Source organism: Megalopta genalis, chromosome 15, assembly GCF_051020955.1.
Source record: "Megalopta genalis isolate 19385.01 chromosome 15, iyMegGena1_principal, whole genome shotgun sequence".
Taxonomy (NCBI): domain Eukaryota; kingdom Metazoa; phylum Arthropoda; class Insecta; order Hymenoptera; family Halictidae; genus Megalopta; species Megalopta genalis.
This window is the reverse complement of record NC_135027.1, coordinates 1995176-2021910: the sequence shown is the minus strand read 5'-3', so window position 1 is coordinate 2021910 and position 26735 is coordinate 1995176. Positions and strand designations below refer to the sequence as shown.

The 26735-nt window shown below is 43.6% G+C and overlaps 1 protein-coding gene across 1 annotated transcript in view; it reads left to right on the top strand.

The window, feature by feature from the left end:
• Window positions 1-26735, top strand: part of Octalpha2R (alpha2-adrenergic-like octopamine receptor) — a 231563-nt gene that overhangs the window by 181721 nt on the left and 23107 nt on the right. The window contains exon 2 of the mRNA XM_033483979.2: window positions 21969-22349. Within this exon, the coding sequence (XP_033339870.1) occupies window positions 21969-22349 (381 nt within the window). The remainder of the gene's footprint in view (window positions 1-21968; window positions 22350-26735) is intronic.

Genomic DNA, 26735 nt, shown 5'->3' with positions numbered 1-26735 from the left:
GAGATTATTTTTCATACTTATTCGTCGCAGTAAGAATGATTGAGAAATTAATAAATAGGTGCAGCACCTTGTTTATTTAAGATATATGTATATTGCACAATGGATTATTCGCATATTTATGTTCATGTTCCTAAAAGAAAAAGAAATGAGATCGATTAACATTATAATGTACCTATAACTATAATTTTCATGTTTCTTTTTATTAATATTTCTATTTGTATCGAAAAACCTTTTCTACTAAAATATTCTCGTATATTTCCATCCCCGGTTTTCATATCAGCATTTCCGTCGCTTCCACGCCACCGTCACATTTCCAAGTCCAGTCAAACGCTCATCTTTTTTTCCTCAAATCCACGATTTTTCCCTGGTCGCGAAGCAGTAAAAGTGGCGAACGCGCGCGATCCTTCCGCTATAAAAATTGAAGTCGGCTTTCGAGGAGAGCGAAGTCTTCCGGCGAAACGGTTCGCATATTCTAGATTGTATATTCAAAGAGATGCCGGGCATTATCCTGTCCGAGTGACAGCTCGCACAGCTCATCCTGTGCGGGTCAAGTCGGCGGCCGTGACGTTGCCCGAACAATTCGCCAACAGTCCACAAAGGGAAACGATATATTTTAGCGGGTGCCGGCGACACGCGCGTTTACAAGCGATACACGTGTCCCGAGGAGGGGGCCCGCGGCGCGAGCGGCCGCCGGGTTCACTTCATGAAACATTTCAGCCGCGCAAACAATGCCCGGTAACGAAGGGCTGCTGCTCATCGCGCTCGGCCACCCGTGCCGCTCTCGCTTTTCATAAAACATCAGGGTTTACTTATTGCGTTCGCCCGCGCCGCCGGTTAAGCCAATTATTTAGCTCGTTAAATGGATATCGAATCCTCTCTCTGTGTCTCTTTCTCTCTCTCTCTCTCTCTCTCTCTCTCTTTCTCTCTCTCTCTCGTTCCACCGCCGCTGTTTTTTTTACCGAATAAAAGAAAATTTCGGGCAATCGAAATATCCGTATATTCACGGATCTCTGTTTTGTTCGGCATGAAAGAGACGTGATTATATCGTGGAGTTTGTAATCGAGAACGTAATTTATCCTCGGCGCGCTCGCGGAAGCTTGCGTATTATTAATCCGGTTCGAATTGAAAAGAGAAACTGAATTATTATACTTTGAATGGGAATCAATGGTCTGTAATAATTAGCCTACGCGGATCTTCCGGGCGAAATGAAAAGTTTCCGGCGCGCTTGCGTGATATACAAATCGAATGAAAAAAGAAGCGAACTGTTTCTTCCGATAAATTCGATAAGCCGAAAACAGTGCGACAATAATTATTGAATTCCTCACGCGTCAGAATTTTTCCATAAATGCAATAAAATCCGCGGCCCAGTTATAATCAATTTAGTGGGCAATGCATTTCTGTAGAATGCAATATTCTGCGTAATACGTATCGTTAATCTGATCAATAATCAATATTTCTACTTGAGGTGTAATTTTAAAATACAGAGTCCGAGGTACAATGTTTCGCATGAGATAATAATGGTAGGTACGCGTAACGATGAATGCGGGAGTCATGAAAGAGGTCATCGGTGTGTCCGACCTCTGGCCGGGCGTTTCTACTCGCGGCAGATTTTGTACCAGCAGCTGTACTGTTTAGAATTCCCGTGTAAACGCGCCAGAAACTACGAATGCACTGAATGTATACATTGTGGTCGAGGTAATTACCACGTCTGACCATTCCTGGCTGCTTCTACTTGGGGTTCAATCTGATAGAGTTGCTTTCCGTTTCAGATTGTTCCGTTAATTATATTTGACTGTAGTCGCGCAGTCTACATGCAAATTCCGGGACGAGCCTGTTGCTGGTCCGATCATTGCCGACAGGATCTACTCGAAATTAGTCTACGTCCGGATTCCCTCTAATGCCGTCTCTAGATCCGATCCCGAAAAATTGAATTCATATACGAGCAGCGTATATCGTACAATGCGCTTTTACCTCTCTGTGCAAACATACGGAATCCTCTTATCTGAATTCCGATATCAATCTGACGAAGTAGTATTCCGAAATAATCATCGGACGTCCAGCGGCTATCGATTCCGGATTAATCGCGTGCAGAGCAAATTTCATTCCACATTTTTCATTAACTTTTGCTCGCCGTTTTCATTAACTTCAGCTCCTGCCGCGATCGTTTCAGAACCCTCTGTCTATCTCCTCTACTCTCTCTCTCTCTCTCTCTCTCTCTCTGTGTGTCTCTCTGCCACTCTCTCTCTCTCTCTCTCTGCCTCTCTCTCTCTCTCTGTGTGTCTCTCTGCCACTCTCTGCCTCTCTCTCGCTCTCTCTGCCTCTCTCTCGCTCTCTGATTCTCTCTGCCTCTCTCTCGCTCTTTGCCAATTTCTACTCTCTCGCTCTTTGCCTCCTTCTGCCTCTCTCTCGCTCGCTCTCGCTCTCTCTGCCTCTCTCTCTCTCTCTCTCGCTCTCTACATCACTCTGCATCTCTTTCTCGCTCTCTACTTCTCTCTGCCTCTCTCTCGCTCTTTGCCAATTTCTACTCTCTCGCTCTTTGCCTCCTTCTGCCTCTCTCTCTCGCTCTCTTTGTCTCTCTCTCTGTCTCTCTCGGCTTCTCTGTCTCTCTCTGTCTCTCTCTGCCTTTCTGCCCCTCTCTGTCACCCTCTGCCTCTCTCTTTCTCCCTGCCATGGCGTTTGATCAAGTATATTTGATCAAGAATACGGCGGAATCGGTTTCAGAGAGGTAGCAACAGACACGGGTCACCGAGGCAAATGGAACGTAAAGAATGTTTAATCAGAAACGTTTAAATCAGCCGATTGTGAATCAAGGACGCGTGAAAATCGTTCGTAGCATCGCGAACGCTGACGTGTCTGCCGGACGAACCACCTTGGCCTGTCAGCGAATCGAGTCCGATAATTGCGCGGACGAGAGTATCGTTCATATTTCACGCTGCCCGTTACGCCGCCGGCTCATTATGCGTCCGAGGGCTAGTTCTTTTTCCCCGAAAATACGCGTCCGTCGTCCGGTCGGATCGCGCGAAAGTCGAGCATCCGATCGATCGTCATTGTCGAACGAGTCAGGCTCGCGTAGATTTTCTCGTACTTCCATTTCTTTTTCGAATTCTTCTAGGCCAATTTATCTTTCGTAACGCATGTACAAAATGTAACGAATAAGGATCTTCAAATTTCTGGATTGTTCACAAAGCAACCAGATGTTTTAGAAACGCGAATACGGTAAATACTCCTCAATTTTTCCTCAGCTTGTAAACAAAAATGGACAATTTGGGAAGAGGAGATACGATTATTCGAGCCTCGCGGCTCATTGTTATAGTTGTATAAAACAACGATTCGTCAAGAATTATAATAACGAGGTGCAAGATTCGAATAATCGCATCGATTGTTCATTTTTGTTTACAAACTGAAGGAAAATTGGAGAGAATTTACTGCACTCTGAAATTAATCTAATCTCGCTAATCTGGCCCCCTTAACAGAATTCTCTATCCAATCGAATTTGTGTCCAATCGAATAAATAATAAAGAAAATGCTCGACGCGCCAGGAATCCGAAAATGAAACTCTATCACGAACGCGCGAGATATCGCGGGATCCTATCCTCCGGAAGATAGAGCAAGTAAATGAAATATTTTACAGCGGGTCGTTCACGCTGCCAGCACATTCTCCTTTTAATTATAGTTTTACCACCCGCGTCTAACATCGCGTTCAATAGTGCCTTTATTGATCTTCATTTAAATTTATAGGACGCTCGCGGACAAAACGACGGCGATTCAAGCACTAATTAATTTGACGCAGATCATCGCTCGTGTGGGAAACAAATCATAATTTCCAAACTACACAGTTTTCAACCTAAAAGATCTTTAACCCTTTGGCTACGGCAGACTTTGGCACGCACCGGCCGTACGGTACGGTACGAATTTACTCGCGACGTCCACTAGGTACGGCGAAGTTTTTCGTTAGACACGCATTTCTGAGGAAGTATATTAAAATATTCAAAATACTGAATTCTATTACATCAAACCAATATTACTTGAAGTGAACATTAATTTCAAGCTTTTTGTACAATATTTAATAATCAAATTTAGTAATATAATAACGTGCGATACATTTCAAAACATGGATGAACACATAATCCTACATTACATTATTTGCATTCGTGATGTGTAACCTTTCTCTTATCATTTTTTACACACACTACACATTTACGCCTTGTAAACGCACTTTTCCGAATTGCTGTATTGCTTTTATATGGAGACGGAAAATGCTTTTGAGTCAAACGAAAAGGTTCGTTGTTAGTATCTTCTTACCTTTTAATTTAGATCCATTAGTTTCATCTAAGCTGTATCTTCTTAATATTTGTTTTATTAAATTTAAATGAAATTTACGAAATGTTAAATTTCTTCCAGATACATAGTTATATAATATAAATGTGTTATATACCGCTAAATCGAATAAATGAAAAAATAGGACGCCAATAGGCGCCTACAGTACCAAGAAGCCAACATGTTTCGGACGCCAATAGGCGCCAACAGTAGTCAAAGGGTTAATCATTATTTTTTCCTTTTAAATGCAGCGTAAAATTGTCCGGCGGGCTGACGAACGATTTGAACAATTAAACGAGCCCGTTTCGTGAGTGCGAAATGCTGCACGCAGCTTTACTAAACAATCGAAAAATTGACTCCCGATCGTTTTCGCGGGTGCGCGATCACGAGAATCTCGTTGAAACGCGATATGTACACGGAAACGCGGATAACGTTTCAACGAACAGTATAGATGGAAATCGGTAGATCACGGTGACCCGGAGACCCGCAGTCCGCCGGGTCGCGGCATCCTGTCGACAGTTTTTCAAGGCGTTCCCGTGCACTTGACAGCGCTTGGCGCGCTCAAGAGCCGCCGCGAACCGTTTTCGAGCTGGCCAATTCCGCGCGGCCGGTCGTCAAACGCTTATCGACCGACGGCCCGGACGGATCGGCCCACCAAATTGCTTGTTTTCCGGCCGGAACAGCCGGGAAAAAAGTATTCATTTGGCTCCCGCGGGATCCTCCGATGAAAAGCCACCGACGATGACTATTTTGCAATGATAGCCCGGCCCGCCGGAGATTAAAAACAATTGATACCAATTTAACAAAACTAACGATCATCGCACGTGCGCGCAACATTTCGAAAGAATTCCCAACGATTTTGTGAATCCTGCGATGTTCTATTGTCCGGGGAACGTACAGTCTGCGTGGAAAGTATTCGTGTACTTTTCAAAACGGAATAATTAATTAATGATCAGGCAAAGCGATCTGAATTTTTATTGAGAAATTAGAGGGATTAGTTTACCAGACAACGGCTGACAAATTAGTCTCAAAAATTGCAATTGATTGGCACGATAGAAGTGTTAAACAATAATGTTTTTCCTCCTTTTTGTATCGGAACCTATGACGAAAATTTCGACAATGCTTTCTCGTGTATCCGAGCAATTTGTACACAGAAATTTGTATGCTGAATTTTTCATTGAAATTTCGACGTTGTTGCACGAGCTGTTGACATTTACAGTTCGCGAAAATATCGGTGACTGTGCCGTGACTACGGAAATGAGATCGAAAATAGCGAAAGAATTTCGTTTCTGAAATTTGTCTTGCTGTATCGAATAAACCGATTTCGTCGGATCCGAGCGATTTAACCGCGTCTGCGATTTTTAGGAAACCGATCCACGAGATTCGTTGATTATTGACGTGGATACATGACAGATGATTGCCGGCGACCGAAAACTAGAAAGTCCCTGAAAACCCGTGGTTCGTGGAGAAGTGCTTCCCGAATGAAACTCGATTTTCGAGTTGGTATTGAATTAAGGAACGAAATTTTCCTGTAACTAGGTTCCGGACCGGTCCAGCTGGATGTGCTCAATAATCCGTACGGCGGAAAGTGGCCGCGAGCGAAATTTCTTGGTGTTCGTGATGTTGGGACAGGTCTCGCGTTGCACGGTTGACGCAGCTGATTAAAACTGCTTCTCTTCCCTGCGATTACATTTTGCACGTTCCGAACAAAAATACTAGACGAAGCACGAAACGAAAGCTGCATTAATCCACCGGTCCGAGGCAATTGCTTTTCGCTAATCTCCAATTCGCTCGTGAAATACGGATCTTTGATATTTACACTTCGCGGAAAGTTCAAAGCCGGGGTCGCGAAAGCGAGCAGCAATTAAAAGACGCGCGAGAAGGAGAATTGCTAACAGCATCAGGAAGAAACGTCTTCGAATTTAAGATATTTAACGCGAAGTGATTCTCGAGAGTTCGTTGCTATTATTTAGTTGCTATTATTATCTAGTTGCTATTATTTTATAATGTCCAATTCGCTCGTGAAATACAAATCTTTGATATTTACACTTCGCGGAAAGTTCAAAGCCGGGGTCGCGAAAGCGGGCAGCAATTAAAAGACGCGCGAGAAGGAGAATTGCTAACAGCATCAGGAAGAAACGTCTTCGAATATAAGATATTTAACGCGAAGTGATCCTCGAGAGTTCGTTGCTATTATTTAGTTGCTATTATTATCTAGTTGCTATTATTTTATAATGTCCAATTCGCTCGTGAAATACAAATCTTTGATATTTACACTTCGCGGAAAGTTCAAAGCCGGGGTCGCGAAAGCGGGCAGCAATTAAAAGACGCGCGAAAAGGAGAATTGCTAACAGAATCAAGAAGAAACGTCTTCGAATATAAGATATTTAACGCGAAGCGATTCTCGAGAGTTCGTTGCTATTATTTTCTCTCTCCCTCCTTTTTGCTTCGCTTCGAGAGACAATTGCTTTTCGCTTACCTCCAATTCGCTCGTGAAATACAAATCTTTGATATTTACACTTCGCGGAAAGTTCAAAGCCGGGGTCGCGAAAGCGAGCAGCAATTAAAAGACGTGCGAGAAGGAGAATTGCTAACAGCATCAGGAAGAAACGTCTTCGAATATAAGATATTTAACGCGAAGCGATTCTCGAGAGTTCGTTGCTATTATTTCCTCTCTCCCTCCTTTTTGCTTCGCTCCACGCTTCCTGCGCCGTCTCTCTCCAGAGTTTTTCAAACTTCCTTATCTTCTCGCTCTTCCCAGCTATTTTTCTTCAGCTTTCTTTCGCCCTTCTTCTTCACCGTTTCTTTCAGCTCTCCGTCTGTCCTCGCAGCAGCGGCATCTTTATTTAAATCCCTTCTCGCGCAGAACGCAGCAGCGGCTGCCCTATTCGTCGAGCAGCATCGCAAGGGCGGGCACCGGGGGGAGGGGGGAAAAAAAGATCCGAGCGCGATTGATCAATCCAGGGAAGGGCCTGGATCCTCGCGGGAACAAAAATTGTCCCGCGGGTCTAATTAACCGAGCGACTTCGCCGGGCCACTTCGATTTGCATGGAAACGGGCGCGGAATGGAAGCTCTGGTCCCGGTTTGAATATCGTTAATGAAACTCATCAGCCCGTCCCCCTCTTCGAGTCGCGGCGGCTTTCTTAATATTCCGCGAACCGGCGCTCGGTTCGCGAAAACACGGCGGCGGTCGCGAGCGTTCAACGCGATTCGAAATCCAATCGCGTCCCTTCCCCCGCTTCGTTTAATGAGATGCAGATTCGCGGCTCTCCGCGGCCGCAGAATTTTCTCTTTAGCGCGCGGTTCGCGCCAATAAAAAGCTAGCACGCCGCTTATTTGTTGTCCGGTGATAGAACCGAACGTTCGCGCGGCGACATCCGTTATCGCGATAGAACCGTCGATAAAAAAGTTCGGGCGATCCGCAGCCCCGTTGCGGAATTAAGAGAGAAATGCGGCAAGCATGGACTGGTTTTTGCGGAGAACGAATTTCAATTTGCGTGAAGCGTACGTGCTCCCGTGCGCCGCCCGTTAATAGGTCCGACCATGGCCGGCTGTTTCTACTTGCACCGGACATCCGCAGCGTTACGTTATTACCCGTGCACTTCCGATCGAAGTATTGCGTTTCTGGTTCCGGCTCGCGATCTGCCGATCTGCCGACAGCGATTGTTATAGCGTTGCTAGAAGACCGAGTTCGACTCGATCGTTTTTACAGCAGTTTATTTTTTTAACCGTATGACTGCTGAGGAGCGCTATCGCGCTCTTCTTATGTTGTGCGAAAAATGCGAAGAGCGCGATAGCGCTTCTGTTCTTTTTTTATGCCAAGACTGCGGTAAGCGTAATAACGCTGCTCTGAATCACGAGAATTTGCGCGTCCAGTGAAGCGCGTTGCGTTTGCGGAGCATATGATCTGTAATTTTTGTAATATTACATATTTAAAATCTACTTTCCTTTTTTCTGTTATAATAACATATATATATATATATATAGTCCAGTGAAGCGCGTTGCGTTTGCGGAGCATATGATCTGTAATTTTTGTAATAATATTACATATTCGAAATCTACTTTCCTTTTTTCTGTTATAATAACATATATATAATAACATAATAACAGTGAAAACAATGCCTAACATTTGGAGTGAAACTAACTCGGAATCGTGGCCAGATGATGAAGTGCAAATTTGTGACAACGACAGTGATACCGGAAGTGATATTATTATTCCTAAAAAGAGATTACGGGCTATTAGCGAGAGCAGCGACGATGAACAAAACGGAGACACCCATACGCGCGCAATTAGTGGTGCAGTTTCGGCATATGTCCGAAAAAATACGTCAGCGGCCAAACGGTTAATAAATCGTTACGCGTTGATTTCCATCGAGCGCGACACGATTCGTAAACCAAACGGAACTCCGTATCGCGTGTGTGTCCTGTTCGTGAGAAAGTTGAACGTAGCCTCCGCGGCGAAAAATTACGACCGGCGACGTAAACTCTGGATTACCATATCTTCGACGGCGACCCGGCGAGTAACTTTTGCCGGGCCAGGGTTAAAATAATACTGCCGGCGACCCGGGTCAGCGTACACACCGCGTCGAGGATTTTAATACCGCAATTTGTACGGCAAACACCGCGTTCGCTGCGCAAACTTACACCGTTGAAAACAGTGTATGGGCCGTTAATACGGTCGCTCGTTAAATATTGTTTTATTCATCCTGGAGGAGCGGCCGCGCGCCGTTGCAACGCCGGTGAAATAACAATTTCGCAGCGCGGGTTTCGCGTTCGTCGAAGATATTGGATCCCCGGGGTTCCTCTCTTTCTCTCTCTCTCTCTCTCTCTCTCTCTCTCTCTCTCTCTCTCTCTCTCTCTCTCTCTCTCTCTGTGTGAATCGACGGTGTCTGTTTTCCATCGCGTTCCCGGAATGAATTTCTTCGCGTCTCCATTCGACTCGAAACCACAATGGCCGCAGGCGACAAAGGGAATACCAATCGGGATGTCAAAGGGACCGCCGGCCACCGTCCTCGAGAAGACGATGGGAGAGATCGTCATGATGAATTTCGGATCTTTAACGTTCCCTCCGAGCGACGCCGGAAGCCGCGGCCCGTGTATACTTATCCTTCGAGAGCCTGACACATTCTTATTGGAAAGAATCCAGCCTGGATTTCGGTAACCAATAACCCGGGTTTCGCTCCGGCTCGGAAATAATCCCGCCCCATCTCCTTCTCCTCCTCCTCCTCCTCCTCGTCCTCTTCCTCTTCCTACGTCGACTTTTTGCCCCATTTCCTTTCTGCCATCGCTCGATTCCCGGTCGGAATTATTAGCATCGCTCGAGAATCATGGGAAGCCGGTCCATTCGTTCCATCGTGGACAATGAGACGCTTTCGGCTGTCGAACAGTGAGTGTACAACTAATTTGTTACACCGAAGGTGCCGGACGGGTCAAAGTTCCCGCTTTCAACCATCGGAAGACCGCCGGAAGGCTTTCAATCGTTGCGGCGCGCTCGAGCGAGCCTCGCAAGCTTCTTCGGGACGGTAATATTTTAACTCGTTGCACTCGAGTGGTGTACTCTGAGGCATCATTAAAAATTTTTATATCACGTTCTAAGATAATTTTTGTATTAACAAAATTTAGATTTAAGTAATTGTTAAGGGCGTAACTGTTGCGCAAGTCGCAAGAGTGAATTTCATATCCGTAAAATGCACTTTGTCGTATAAAATAAGAATGCTATAAGCCAGAAAAATTATTCTAGATTTACAGTTGAAATAGCTTCGAGTGCAAAGGGTTAAAAGGAAAAATTATCCCTTGAATATTCTCGGTAGATCGAACACATTGACTACCGCGACACCGAAATATGGACGACGGTATTGTTCGGTCAGATTTACGAATTCGTTTTTTCGGCGATATTTCTCATTGCCTTTTGGTTCTGCGAAACGTGAGAACGTTGGAACTGTTATCGATGCTATACGATTCAAATTTTCGCTTTTAATTCGATCACGTGAATTACTTCGATTTTATGACATTTTTAAGGTGGTAGGCGCGAAAAAATGGCGAACAGTCTGAACACGGTTTTCGTTAATTTGAAAGCAATGTAAATTCTAGACCGGCGATTTACGTGTTAAATAAACTGGGACGGATTCGGTCAACTATTGCAGAATTTTTTCATTCCCCGGGAGATTATATTTGTAGAATTTTAAGTGGTTGGCTAATGCTCTCGTGCTCTACTTAAATTAAGTATGCATTGAAATAGTTAAGACGGCTTTAATTGGCTTCTGGAATATTTTATCCATCAGATACTCGGAGCGTCGTGAATGTCTGACTGGTGCTCGACGATTCCACTTAAATAAATACCTGGACTTCGCCGTTCGACGATTAACCGTCCAGCGGCGATCAAATTTTTTATAGCCTGTTTCGCAGAGCGATAAGACGTCGAATTGGCGTATGCCACCAGTTGAGCGTTGAATAATTACCCGCCACCCGCGTTGCCATCAAATTAGCGTGGAAAATTAAAAATACACAACCCCTGAGAGCGTACGTAAACATTCAGATAAGCGGCGCACGGTCAACAATGGTCAGACACGCGAAAAGAAGGTGCTGGGCCGTTCGCGTGCGAGACAACCGTTGAAATGGAAATTCCTAATGCAAAGAACTTTATGAGAAACAGTTTATTGCGTTACTCCCCGTTTTATAGCGTACCATGTTCAGTATTTTATTTCACAGCCCTTGGTCACTCTCGAGCATATCAGATATTCCGGCGACAATTAAAAATACTCCGAGGAACAGCGCGTTTTCAATTATCCTTTACTAAACTAAAATTGCGTTGCAGAGTTTCGATTAAATTGAGAAGAAGATTAACGGATGTTCCAACTACTGTTATATTAACAAAGAGATTAACGGATACTTTAACTGCTGTTAAACTAACAGAAAGATTCACGGATATTGTAATTACTGTTAAATTAACGAAAAGATGAATAAATATTTTAACTGCTGTTAACTTAACAAAAAGATTAACAGATATTTCAGCTGATGTTAAATTAACGAGAAGATGAATGGATATTTTAACTGCTGTTAACTTAACAAAAAGATTAACAGATATTTCAGCTGATGTTAAATTAACGAGAAGATGAATGGATAATTCAACTACTGTTAAATTAAGAAAAAGATTAACGGATATTTCAACTACTGCAGAATTAACGAAAAGACGAACGGACATTTCAACTATTGTGAAATAAACAAAAAAATTAACGGATACTTTGGCTACTGCAAAATTAACGAACGGATATCTCAACTACTGTTAAATTACGAGAAAGATCAATCGATATTTCAACCGTCGTTAAATTAAGAGGAAGAGAACCCATTAACGGATACTTCGATTGCCGTTGAATTAGAGAAAAGCGCATTTCCGAGAATTCGATTGATGAAGCTCCGGTGTAGAACGAACCGCCGGATACAGCCGAAAATTCGGACAGCGCGCGAAACGTTGGTAAAGAACGATGTCCGCGAAGCGTTTCCCGAAAAACGCAGAAAATTTGTTCGTCAAATGGAAAATACGACAAACGTCAACTTATTTTCCGCTTCGGAAACGCGCCCTTCATTTTGGCCAGGCGTTTGCGGAACACTCGGCGCGCGCGCCGCGAACGAAAAAAACGGACTTTCCAATTTTCGCGCGGCGTGCTCGCCGTTGCGCGGCAATCACGGAAGCAGTTGCAACTGATTTCTGAATGAACAGCAATTGCGTTTCCCGCGTTCGCCGATGGTTTCGGTCCCCCGTAGGCGTCGGCACCGAGGATACATTTATGGTCACGTTTGGAACGATACGCGGCCGGTGGAACTGGGTTGTGTCGTGTGTACGTGGCGGAGAGACAAAGAGAGGAAGAACGAGAGAGAGAGAGAGAGAGAAAGAGAGAGAGAGAGAGAGAAAGAGAGAGAGAGAGAGAGAGGGAGCATGGTTTCCGTTCAAGAGGCGTGCACACGAGGCGGGCGAGTACGTGTGCGAACACGTTGCCGTTTAATATAATTTAATTTACGGCTAGGCAGCGCCGCGAGGACTCGCTGCCACGGAACGGGCTGGGTCGGGCCGGGCCGAGCCGCCCCTGAACAGAGAGGACGTTTGATTCCGCGTAATAACTCCTTCGCAGCGCGCACGTTTCACGTTCTATTTGCATACGAATTATTAACGGCAAGGGACGACGTTAACGGCCGCGTTAACGAAACGACGACGACGACGACGTTCGTTTATTTATTGTGCGTGCCGACGCTGTGCCTCATTCAACTACACCGTTCCTTGCTCGATTCCCGTCGAGATCGCTCGACCGTGCCCGCCAGTGTTTACATTTTTCCGAGCGGAGTGGAAAAGTCCGTCACAATGTAACATTAATCGACCCGCCGTTGGTTTACGATGCAATTTATTCCGCTTCGGAAAATCAGGATCGCCAAGTTGAAGCGTCGTCAGTCTTGCAACTCCGGGTGCAAAAATCGCACTGCAGTCTATCTGTGATCATTGTAATGGGTAAAGAATCTACTTTCACCCTTTTCAACTTAGTCTTTTTTAGCGATGTTTGCTTGTTACAGAGATTTTGGTAAAAATAAAGATCAATAGGACACCGATGTTATTTTCTTCGTTTTGAAATTCTACAAAATTGAACGATTGCACAGAGCTTGAAACATTTTTCCTTTGAACTCTTTTGACGCTGTCTCGCAGAGGAAAGTTTCCCCTTCAAAATGATCCCTCAAAAATTGCTTTACGATTTTTCTTGCGGTTCCGTTGCAGTTCGAATGAAAAGGGTGTTCCTGGAAAGTAGAACAGAGTAAGTTGCTTCTTTGCGAAATTTCACAGAATCAAACTACTTTGTACGATTCAACAAATTTTTCCCCGGTATTATTACTATGATAGCTCATAGGGGAAGGTCTCCCCTTTAAAGTAACCCCTCAAAAATTGCTTTACGATTTTTCTTGCGGTTTCATTGCAGTTCCAATGAAAAGGGTGTTCCTGGAAAGTAGAACAGAGTAAGTTGCTTCTTTGCGAAATTTCACAGAATCACTAATACGATATCTTATAAAGGAAGGTCTCTCCCTTAAAAAGATTCTCCAAAAATTGCTCTACGATTTTTCTAGACGATTTTATCGCGGTTCAAATGAAAACTGTGTTTCTGAAAAGTAGAACAGAATAAGTTTCTTCTTCGCAAAATTGCACAAAATCAGACGACTCTGTACAATTCATCAAATTTTTCCCCGGTATCACTAATACGGTATCTTATAAAGAAAGGTCTCTCCTTTAAAACGATTCTCCAAAAATTGCTCTACGATTTTTCTAGACGATTTTATCGCAGTTCAAATGAAAACTGTGTTTCTGAAAAGTAGAACAGAACAAGTTTCTTCTTCGCGAAATTGCACAAAATCAGACGACTCTGTACAATTCAACAAATTTTTTTCCGGTACCACTGATACGATATCTCATAGAGGAAGGTCTCTCCTTCAAAACGACTCCCCAAAAATTGCTCTACGATTTTTCTAGACGATTTCATTGCACTTTAAATAAAACCTGCACTTCCTTACAAACTTCCAACAGCTCAAAGATCAGCAACTTTCCTTCCACAGAGCCTTGAATTTAAAATCCCACCACATTGAAATACGTGTACGTCTGTATGCTCTTTCACCCGCACGTTTGCCATATCGCGTTCGCCGTGGCGCACGGTATCATAACACGCCGAGACCTATCCACGGTGCCGGAATATCAGGCGCACGTACGATACAGGGTTTGAAACAACACACGCTGGTCGTGCCGCAGCCTCTAGAAAGCTCATCGTCGACGACTCGACTTGTCCTTTCTTGTTCCGACAACGATCGTAACCGCGGTCTATCCTAATTTCGTCTTGGAAATGGTGGCAGAGTTCAAAGCGGCGAGCCCCGCAGTTAAAACGGATTCCCTGCGATCATTGTGTTGCGACTATACGGAAACCTCGACCGTAGTAGCTCCTGGTTCCACGGGTAACCAACGATAATCCTCCGTTAGTATCGCGTTACATATCGTTGTCCTCGATTTCAACGGTTCTGCTGTTCGCGGCGTCCTCCGGAACGTCTCGCGGAGAAATAATGAATCCTCGCGGGGGAAACAGACGGCGTTCAGGAGACGCCGTTGCCTGGGTTTATGGCGTAGACGTGACTCCTACGGCATCACCGAGATTATCAATATCTATGCAACTCTGTAACGCTGCTCCTATTTATCGCGTGTATGCGAGATCATTCTGTATGGATGCTCTCGCGCCCGGCGTAGCGTGTTTAAACATAGCACATTTCGATTACATTAAAACGTAATAATTGCAAAGCGTGCGGCGCTATTTGCACCGATAATATTGATCGAATTATTTGCGCAGTCGATATTGTTGGAATTGTTCAGCGTAAATGGTGAATTTGGCAGGAAGGAGTTCAGTAATCGGTGGAATAATAGTAGCAGGAAACGCCTGGCCAATGTAGATCCGTTCCACTGAAAGTTCATCATCGCAGTAGCAGAAGCGAGTCGTTGATCGGACACCCGCAATACTCTCTTAACCCGAGAAAGATAACCTACGTCGCAGAGGCGCCTGCGAAATAAACAACTGACTGCACCGTTTTCATAGAGGTCTAGTGATTTAAGTTTAAAATTACTTAAAATATAAAAAAATATAATATAAATGCATTTTATTTTTACAATAATGCCAAACCTTTAAAATGACTACATTAACTTAAATAAATATCCATTGTTAGTATAAAATTGACGCCTTAGAAAAGCATGCGCCTCTGAAGCGTATGGTTATCTTTTACGTACGTTGTCATATGGTTATCTTTCTAGGGTTAAAAAGACATTCGCGGCTCCGGTTTGTTTTTTAACATTCCTATCCGTTACAACCGTGATAAATCTAACCGCGAAACAGCGTGCTAAATGAGCTCTGTCCCAGAAAGAAGAAGGGCTGACAAATGAAATGAATTAGATCAATGAGAATTGCGTCTTGCATTTCAGAGTGCAGTGTTCCCCTTGTGAGAGACATTATCCTACGATAACAATGTAAAAAGTCAAATTACAGCGGTATCATGCGACGCGTACTTCGACAATGTTTTCACCGAAAGACGAACGTTTCCAAGGAAAATTCCGAACACGTTGGAACAACACAACAATAACGAAACTCCGTCGGCGGAGTTTTCGGGCGAACGCGTCCGACGAATTTCTCCGCGAGGAATCAACAAGCTCTCCGGCAAATGGAAAGGTCAAACATCGTTTTCATCCTATCGTACGAGCCTTAAACCGTCGAGTGACTTCGCGCAGGTGCTCCAGGAGTTTCCTGAAGTCCCTCGTAAAACGATTAACGCGTAGAAAAATTCCATCTCCCGACGGCGAACGTTTAATCTCACCTTTTTTTCTTTCCGGGGCCGCTGCCGGCTGCCTGGTGCCCGCCTTTTTTCGCCTTTCATATCGTCCGCTGATCTCATAAACGCGGCATCCAGCCACCGGACCGCCGCTTTTTCTCGACGGCAGTGCCTCCGCCGGACCAAGGAGATTGAAAAAGAGCGAGGAGCGCGAGACGGTTGACGAGACCGGCGCCAGGTGTACGCCCACGCCGAGCAGACACGCGTAATAACGAGCTGTTCGGGGCCCGGGCTTTCATGAAAATTCAGCGCGACCGTGGCCCGGCCCGCGAGATCCGTCCGCCGGCTGCTTTTAACAAACCCGGAACATTTGCAGGATTACGGACAAGTATTTTCTGCCACTTTGGCTCGTGTATTAACTCCTCGATGAATTATCGCGTAGCTATGCGGCGGCTCTTAAAATTGATTTGTGTGTTGGATTCGTCGTGTCGTCGCGTTCACGATGCTGCCGAGCACAATCCATTTGCATTTACCGATTCGACGGAATGCGATATTAAATACATTAATTACAGGGCCGCGTGTTGTAAGCCCCTGCTACAGTTCAGGATTACTCTGTGTACGTGTTAATTTAATATTGATTCTATACGCGACTCGACGGCGAAGCATCTACCGGTAACTAATATTCTTAATTGTAACTAATAATTCTAATAATACCTACTCTAGAATACACTCGTCCGATGAATGATAGAATTGTATTAAGTATAGCGATAATTTTGGTGCTTCTACGATGTTTCGAATTGGTAAATTTAAACATGGAAATCTAATCTAGTAGCATGGCCATACCGTGCCACATGTGAAATAGAAAGGACAACACTCTGGACGGCACAGAGCTAATGAAATTTGTGTTTCTTGGCAAATGAGAATTCGCCGAGATGAGAATAAAGCGAGACAGTGGAAAAAGGAACGTTAGGAACAGAAAGTAGCGATGTAACGGCGGTAAAAAATATAACGGTGGTAAGTTTAATGTGTATAATGTAAAAAAGAAAGCGGAGAAATTAATTAGGAAAAGGAAGAGGGAAGTGGAGAGGGAAACATTCAGAGAAAATTAAACAGACCAGCGGCAAAGATGTTACAGTAAAAATGGAAAGGATAGCCATCTAATCCAGTTTAAAAAAAAAAGGAATAGAAGTCGACCAAGAACTTGAAGGAAAAATACAAAAGAGAGCTGTTTAATATGTGAAGTGTAAGAAGTGCGGAGAAATTAATTACAGAAATTATATAGAGAATAGAAACTAGAGGACAAAATAAGAAAAAAATATATATATAATATATATAATAAATATATTATTATTATATATTATATATAAATAAATATATAATAAATATATTATTTTATATATTATATATAAATAAATATATTATTTTATATATTATATATAAATAAATATATAATAAATATATTATTTTATATATTATATATAAATAAATATATATAATATAATATATATTCGCAGAGCGAAAAAGAAAGAAAAATCGTCTGAGAAAATTTAAGTGACGGAAACGGAGTATGAAAAATTGAGAGAAAATGGAAAAGAGAAATAGCAAAGAAATTGAAGCAGAAATAGAAAAAAGAAGATTCTAACACAGAGTGTGTGAAGAAAGGAAAAATTAAGTAATCGATCGAAGGAGAAAGGACTCGTATCGAGGGGAAGCAAGAGGGCGACGAAAGGGCGGGCCAGAGACAGCGAAGTGACATCTTCGACGGAAGTTAGGGGAGTGACGAGCAAGGGCGGGAGACCTTGCGAACATATGCTTGCCGAGCGTTTCAATTCTCGGTTCGATCAGTCATGTTCCTGGCCCGGTTTCTTCGCCGGCTTGTCGTCAGAGGGCAAGAACAACCTACTCGGACGATGACGTCAAGCGTCGGTCGACCACCGCCCATTGCAGTCTATCCTCCCGTCGAGAAGTTACACGGTTCACGGCTGCGGAATTTCCGTCCCCGTTTTTCCCCCGCGTTTACTTACACTCGCGGCTTTCTTTCTTAATGAAAAATTCATTTCGCCTCTCTCTCTCTCTCTCTCTCTCTCTCTCTCTCTCTCTACGCCAGCAAAGACGAGAAAAAGAAAACGCTATCGCGGCGCAAGCCGAGGCTCGCGCGAGCGCGTGTACGCGCGAAGTAACGAGCAATCTCGAGTGCCGCGGATGAAAATTCATGATATCATGAATAATACCGTTCGCACGGTCGCGAGAACACCCTGGGATCTAGCATCAACCTAGCGCGAAACTAGCCGGAACTTAGTTCGGGCTGAGGCGCGGCCTAAGCATCGATCAGTTTTGAGGCTTTCATAGCGAAAAGTTTGCCAATTGTCCGGAAAATTGAGTCCACCGGCCAAGGAACAGCTCCGTGGTTAAATTGAACTAGAACCCGAGACCTACGCCTGACCGAAAGTTACTTAATAGCTAGCCTAAATCCAGTCGGTGCTCAGCAGAAATCTGACGCAAGCCGTTCGAGACGCTTCACCGTTTTCGAGTGAAAAGTTTACCAATTGTACGCTCGAAATCGAGTCTATCGGCGCAGAAACAAGTTCTTGACAGTCGAAAAGAGTCCGAGGAACCGCCATCCACCAAATAACAGGGTGGAAGTGCCTCAGCTCTCGACAAAACGACGCCGCGGCGCTCGCGGGGCCGTTCTCGCCGCGAGAAAACGCCGTCCGAAGCGTTGCCAGCGATTTCAATTATGCTGATAAATGACTGCCCGATCGCGTCATTGGGCTCCGAGCAACGGCGGAGCGACCGCCGATTCCGCGAGTGCCGCCCGCCCCTTTTGTAATACCGTTTCCGTCCTTCGCGGGCTTATCGGGCTCCCTCGTCTCTACCGGAATTTCTTTCTTCTTATTCTTTATGGAAATGCGATAGCCTTTTTTATCGCCGCTGTTAGACCCCCGATATTCTTTTCCTAGTTTTATCGGGCTTGCGACAGATCTCCCGACGATTCTACTGGATTCAACACCGTTCGATCCGATTCCTGTTACAGGGCTCCCCCTCCCTCCTGCGCCGTCCACGTACTCGAGACTGTTCCCAAAGCTATTTTAAAGAAAGTTTCGTTTCTAGGTGATAGAAGTCTTTTAATTAAACTTTCCTAGAAATTCGATTCGAAGCGGTGTAAAAGTTTAGACGCCCGTTATACTCCTCGCTGTTTTTCCCTCAATCATTGCCGCTTCGGTCGAGTGTGCAGAAAGTAAGATAAATGATATAGGGGGGACGGGGGAGGCTGTGAACCAGCTCGCCGGACCGTCTGGCCCTTGACCTCCGTTTCCACTGTCGTCACGCGCCGCCAGTAGTGCAGACCCTGCCTGGTCAGATACTCGAAAACTTTCCAGCTAAACATTCGCGTTTCTTTTAGCTTCCTCCGCTGCTTACCAGCACGTTCTTAAACGTTCTCGAGCGTCTTGTTCCTCGGTGATACTTCTTCGAGATTGCATTTCTAACGTTGCAACGGGTATTTTAAAATTCCGAGGAACTTCTCGAATATTTAACCCGATCCGTAGTGTGTCAATTGAACGATATTTTATGGACACCGTATCTCCGCAGAATTAAATGAAACGGGGTGAGTGCATCAATTGCAGTTAAAGTGACGACCGGAGTTTTCAACAAATTATAAATCGTTCGTCTTATCCGTGTCGCGCTTCTTGAAACATGTAACTTACGTATTGATGTCTTTGATGTAATTACGAATTGTAAATGAAATATATAAATAATATGATACTGCGGTACTATAATGCAAGATAAAAATTGTCTAAGTCGATTGTATAACCCATGTTGCTTAAAATGAAAATATCTTTCTATTCTCAATGATCGTAATAAGTTGAAAATAATGTAAGGTTATCCTTAAATTGATCTAATGTCATTAGAATTTTGCATTCGATGTTCTCATATTCGTCATAAAAACGTAACTAATATATAATATATATTACTCTACTAATACTATACTACTACTATTAGTACTATACTACTACTATACTACTACTACTACGAATACTATACTACTACTACTAGTACTATACTACTACTATACTACTACTACTACGAGTACTATACTACTACTACTAGTACTATACTACTACTATACTACTACTACTACTAATACTATACTACTACTACTACGAATACTATACTACTACTATACTACTACTATACTACTACTATACTACACAACTACAACTACTACTATACTACTACTATACTACACAACTACAACTACTACTATACTACACAACTACAACTACTACTATACTACTACTACTACTATACTACTACTATACTACTACTATACTACTACCACTACTATACTACTACTATACTACTACTATACTACTACTACTAATACTATACTACTACTAATACTATACTACTACTATATATTATACTACTACTAATACTATACTACTACTATATATTATACTACTACTAATACTATACTACTACTATATATTATACTACTACTAATACTATACTACTACTATATATTACTAGTAATTAATATAAAACTAATATAATATAAATATAATATAAAACTTTACAATATAAAATTTTTTATGACGAAATCGTTCTCGTAGCTTCGGGTCTAAAAATCTCGATGCCCGAGAGAGACTTTCGGAACAAATCCCGGATGGTATTTCGCGACGGTATCTTGAAACGGGCCCACGTGTCCGCGACCGCGGCCGGCCACAAAGCGATTTATGCGCAAGAAATCCCGGTATCGCGGATGTTATTCGACGAGACGCCGGCGGAACGCTGTGGCTATTGTAGCTTTGCTTCGCGGAGCGTGTCGAGTGTAACACGCCGCCGGGATCCGTAGAACCGCTTCAATTAAGTTCAACGAAGCCGAAAAAAGCAGACGCAAGCTGGCCCCGTCCCGCCTCGGCCCGCGCCTGTACACCGAATACTCCCTGCCACGTTTCGCCCGACCCAATTAAATTTCTTTCTGCCTGCTGTTCCGCTGCTTCTTTTCATCTAGATTCGGGAAATCATGCTCTTTAACCGCGGCGTCAGCGTAAACCCGGCCGGCCAACGATTATATCTCGTACGCGCGCGCGCGAGCGCGGGATATAATTGCATTCCGGCCGGCTGTGCGCGATCCTTCGCAAAAAAATACGCCACGTCGATCTAATTCCTCCTCGGGAAACACGTAATTGGAAAACTCGATGCTTCCGCGCGAGCACGATAGTAATAAATCCTGTTAAACTGTACTAATTCTATTGAACCGTGCGAAATATACAGCAATGACTCGGAAATGTCTGATAATTAGATTTCAGATCGAGATCACGGATGAAATATAAAACTGCGAATGCGTCAGATATATATGAACGGTTTAGAAGCGAATCGGTGCAAGTCCACCTTGCATTCAGAATTAATTACGCGGAGCAAGCGCGTGTTAGGATCTTTCGATCGATAGATCAATATAGTCGAAGTGGTAGCAGCATTTATATTGGCCATGGAATGACTAAACAAATCTATTCGGTGGAAATTGATACTTTCTAAAAAAAAAGCATTGTGGTTTCATTTCTGTGTCATCTTATAATAAAATTTATGCTCTGCATTATTAGCGGCACTGTTACTTTTTTACAAATTTAGAAAATCCTCGTTTATCGCAATTTTGAGATCAATGGATTTACACTGATCGGCTCTCGATAATGTCCATATAATGATCACAATGTCACTATCGTCCTGAATTTATCGAAATTATTCAGATAAAAAAGTCGCTACTAAAAATCGATCAACGTACAACTTAACCCTTCGCCGTACTCAGATGAGACTGTCACGTGACGGAGATGTCTAGTAAGAACTTATTAAGCATACAACTTAATAACTCTATAATAATTATTAACAGTTATTAAATATAATTAACTGTGTAACGCTCTACGTAATTTATTAAGAATAAATGTCATCCCGTTCTTCCAATTCGGAATATAAAATTCTGTTCACCTGTCACCAATGCACAAGCCTCCAAATAAACGTAGGAGCACAATAAATATAAATTTTGCTTCTTATAAACAATTACTTGCAATCGCGAAGAACATACCACGTGTCTCTTAACCGTTGCACACGTCATTGGACTCGAGCCTCCGTTAACGCGGAACCGTATCACATTACCGCGACGTCACCGTATATTATGCCATAGATCTTTTAAGGTGGACAGTCGCCAGCGATAAAGTATCGAACGATAAATTAGTTCGATCTCGCGGCGGTCGCGTCGGCGGGACAGACAAAGCGTCGGCAACGACAATGGGGCCATTCAACGGGCGTTCGTTTCTGTTTCCAGCTTTCAGAGGACATCGGCTACGTCCTTTATTCAGCGCTGGGCAGCTTCTACATCCCGTCGTGCATCATGGTGTTCGTGTACATACGTATATACTTCGCGGCGAAGGCACGGGCGCGCCGCGGCATCCGGAAGCAGCCGCGTCGCCGGCCGCCGATGCAGCCGGAATCGCCGGACGTCAGGCAGACCAGCTTCACGCAGACCACGCCGGCCACCGAGACGAAGAAACCCCCGTGTTCCGTCATGGAGAACGTGGCCACCATCGAGAACCAGCCGGTTCAGATACCGATCGTCACCTGCGACTGCGCCAGCGACGTCAGCACCTCCGAGGCCGATCCTGGCGGAGGGAACAGCATACCCATGGAGGAGAAGGACACCTTGAAGGTTCGTCACGTGTCTTCTATTGTTAACACTTTATCGTCCGGTCATGGTTGAGGCTGCCACTCAGTAAGGACTGGCTTAGTCGCGCGCGCATTTGCTCCCAGTACCGGCTAAATTTTCGCTATTCATTGTGTTGTGCTTATTCCTTTAAAAATAATAATAAATAATAATAATTATTATAATTATAATTCATAAGGATATGGGGAGGTCAGCATACAGGAGGTCAGCTACTAACAAAACAGTAAAGAAGCGAAAACCGTCGATAGCTAAAAGTCGATTAATAGGCTATCGGTCGATAAGCATTGGCAATCGAAAAGCCGATTAATAGGCTAGCGATCGATAAACATTGGAAATCGAAAAGCCGATAAATAGGCTAGCGGTCGATAAAGTGTTAAAACACTTAAACGACCGACTTATCGCGTGTCTATGCTGAGTCGAATAATCGACGGACAATTCCAAACAATCGGAAAATGAAGATGTTTGGATAAAGGACGGAACCATAAATCTATTGGGTTGGCAACTAAGTAATTGCCGATTTGTTCAATGAAATAAAAAATGTTTTTTTACTTGGAATGAAGTTTAATCTGTAATGTATTTTCTATTTTGTTCGATGACCTTTTGCCATCTCTCTGACAACTTGAAAATTCCACGCTTGTAGAAAGTCTGATCGTTTTCGGCCAAAAACTGAGTTAAGTGAGATTTTAAGCGTCATCGTCGTTAAAAGTTTTACCACGAAGGGAGTTGTCCAGGGATCGAAATAAGTGATAATCCGATGGCGCGAGATCAGGGTTATATGGTGGGTGTAACATCAATTCCCAACCAATATCCATCAATTTTTGCCGAGTGGACAAAGACGTGTGCGGCCTAGCATTGTCCTGCTGGAAAATGATACCTTTACGATTGACCAATTCTGGTCGCTTTTCCTTGACCGCTGTATTCAATTTGTCCAGTTGCTAATATTCACGGATAATAAAAAATAACATAATAATAATAATTTTGTAATATAACATTTACGGATATCATAAAAATGGGAGCGAGAGACATCTATATATAACTGAAATCGGCAATTACTTAGTTGCCAACCCAATAGAAGCTTTCGACGGCAATTATAGAGTAAGAATTTTACCAAAAGATGCCTAAAGTATACCGCAATTTGTATTTCACGGTCTTGAAGTAAGCCTACGGGAAATAATATACGGTCATTTAAGCGTTAATTGTTGGGAGTGATTCCGCCATCGACGCTGTAGCGGTTGATTGCCGGACATACGGTCGGGGACGAACGTAAGTGGGCTGGTATCACAGTGGCGTAAGTCACATTCTCGAAAATGTTGACTGTATGTATCTCGAATCGCAATCTATAGATGACAGAATGTTCGAAGGACAAGTGAAATGAATTACGAAGTTACTGTGAATTAACTGAACTCTAAATAATCCTGAAAATAAATGTGAGTAAACAATACATGGATCAGTATGCGGTTACACATCTTGCTTCTCACAATGACGAAAATGACACTTATGCTACTATGATTCTAATCCACTCATGTATGTATGTGGGCACTCTTTGAAATGGTCTAAATGGTCTTTTTAAAACTGGACTAAATGACTTGAATTTTTGTTTAGATGCTAGACTACGACTGAAATGTTTTTTTCTTTAAATTTTACTATTATTTGCAACGACAAAAACGAATAGAAATCTCTCGTGTTGCAATTTTTTGATCCAAGCCTATAAAGAAAATTTTAAAAATGCATTAAATTCCATTAAATGCGTAAAAAGCTACAACACTTCGGATTTTGCAGTGCATGTTGTAATTAGATTGCTGACTGAACGCCTTTATAACAAAAATAAACAGATGAAATGTGAAACCGCGAGATATCGAAATTATTACACAACGAAATACAATAAATTCTTCCTAATTGACGCTCAGCCTGCGAACAAAAATGGACAATTTGAGAGGAAGAGGTACGATTATTCCAGCCTTGCAGCTCATTTTTTATAATTGTTGACAATCGGTAACTATTAAACACGAATATATCGAATAATCGTATCTCCTGTTCCCAAATTGTCCATTTTTTTTTTACAAACCGAGCGTCAATTAGGGAGAATTTACTGTATATATTTATCTAATTCCGATGTCTTTCAAGTGACTCGAAGAATTTCCATTTCGCATAAATGTTCGCAGTCTAATTACAATGAAAATTCGAATCGACGTTGATCTTTTAATTGAGGCGCCTACGAAAGAAGAGGATCCTAATTCTTTGGTAGGCAGTTCGATGAAAAGATCACCGTATCAACGTTGCATCCCAGCGAGCGACGTTCAACTTCGAACTCTGCAAGTTCGGGCAACGTGTCCCGGAAACCTTGAAGATCCACAGGCCGATCCGCAACTTCGGATTCCAAGCATTCCGAGAGCGTTGGGTGATCGATAACCCGGAGGTGTGCGTCCGGATTCGGCTCGCAATCATCGAACAATGCCGGTATTCCTTTCGGAATCGGAATGGATCCGCGATCCACGTGGATCCAGAGTGTTCCCTCTCTGCGGGTCGCATCGAAATGGACCCGCTAACTCAACGAAACCAGAAACTCGCTATCGGATTTCAGTTTTCTCTTTTCCTATTTCCCCGGCCGAAATGGAACCGAATAAAAGCGCCGCGCCGCGGCGGATTCGAGTGCGTGCGATACGACGCACCGTTTCCGCCGCTCTCTCGCGGCTCGCCTATCGAGGATCGAATCGATCATACGTCGTCGTTGTCGTCGTAGTCGTCGTTGTCCCGCTGAAATTGCTACTTCTCTGATACCGCTACTGATCGTTTCTCATAAACCACCGTTCGACGCGGCCCGGATAAAATTAGAGTCACATCCCGCGCGCGCCGCTTTCAGCCACGAGAAAGCCGGTATTATTTTCTAAAGAACATCGCCGGAAGTGGTCACGATCCGGACGTGCGGAACGCTCCGGAATTTCTCCTCGTAAATGAACATTTATGAGATCCCATTCCCGGGCACGTGATTCTTTATGAAATCATACGGATCGCCGGCGAGCGAACACCGGCTCCGCGAATCGCGATCGCCGGCGAAATGCATCCACCGTCTCCACGGGCTTCCTTTAAAACATCCCCGAGCTCCCCGTCTTCGGATGCCGGCTGGACAAAGCTCCTTTTATTTCCAGCACGTAACAGTGTTACGCGATGGCCCCGCGAAACGTGAGCCATCGCCGACTGCGTTCCGATGAAGCTCGCGAACGCCGTTTCGTTGCGGATGGACTGTGGATGTTTCATCGGACTCACGGATTTTTCAAGTCAATTTTCCTGGACCCCGTCCGAGTGAAACTTCGACGAATTATCTTTCGTCCCTTGACCCTCGTTCATTTGTTCCACCGCGGGGAAAATAAATTTTCCATGGAAAATGAATTTTTACCGGGACCGTCTTCAAGACGATTCTACGGGTTCTGCGCGTTCTTAACCCTTTCGCTACAGGCGGGTTCTCCGCCGCGGTACTTCCGCTGAACGGAGCGCCGCGACATCATTGTACACTACGCGACGCCGATCGTCAGCGGAAGTCGGTACTCCGCGGTCGGCGGAGAACCCAAGCTGCTTGAATGTTTTCGAACGAAAAAATTTGTCTCCAAAGGGTATTTATAAATAAAGGGTATTCCGACATTATGCAATATAATGCATCTTATGGATGGCCATTATAGTGGTCCGTAGTAGTGAAAGGGTTAAATCTTTGGAACATCGATTCGAAGTAAATCTTAATCCTGGGAGTTTTTTTTCGAACACCTATCGGCAATGTATTTATTCGCGAAAATATAATTTACGATTCGAATAAAGTATTTTTTTCTGTCGTAAACGCTGCGTTACGAGTGTTTGATAGAGAAGATCACAGCAAAATCAAAGTACAGTAATGTCTCCCTAACTGACGCTTAGATTGCGCACAAAAATGGACAATTTGGGAATAGGAGATACGATTATTCGAGCCTTGCGACTCATTTTTATACTTACCGATTGACAGCAATTATAAAAACTAAGTGCAGCGCCCGAATAACCGTATCTCCTTTTCCCAAATTGTCCATTTTTGTGGACAATCTGAGCGTCAATGAGAGACATTATTGTAATCTTAATTTTAAGCATTGATTGTTAGAAACGGATTTATCATGAAACTCGTAAGGGATCATTAACACGTTCCGTGCCACGTGTACCATCGATGGTACACGCTTGCATGTTTACTTAGTGAACTGAACAAATTGTTTACAAGAAATTTAGAACCGAAGAATCAATTTCCACCGCAAGAATGGGCGTTGATAAGTTTTTGTTACGTTGTTATGTGTACGAGAATTAATAATTGCACGTAATACATCAAGTTTTAGTAAAATATCAAAGTGTGAAGATTCGAGT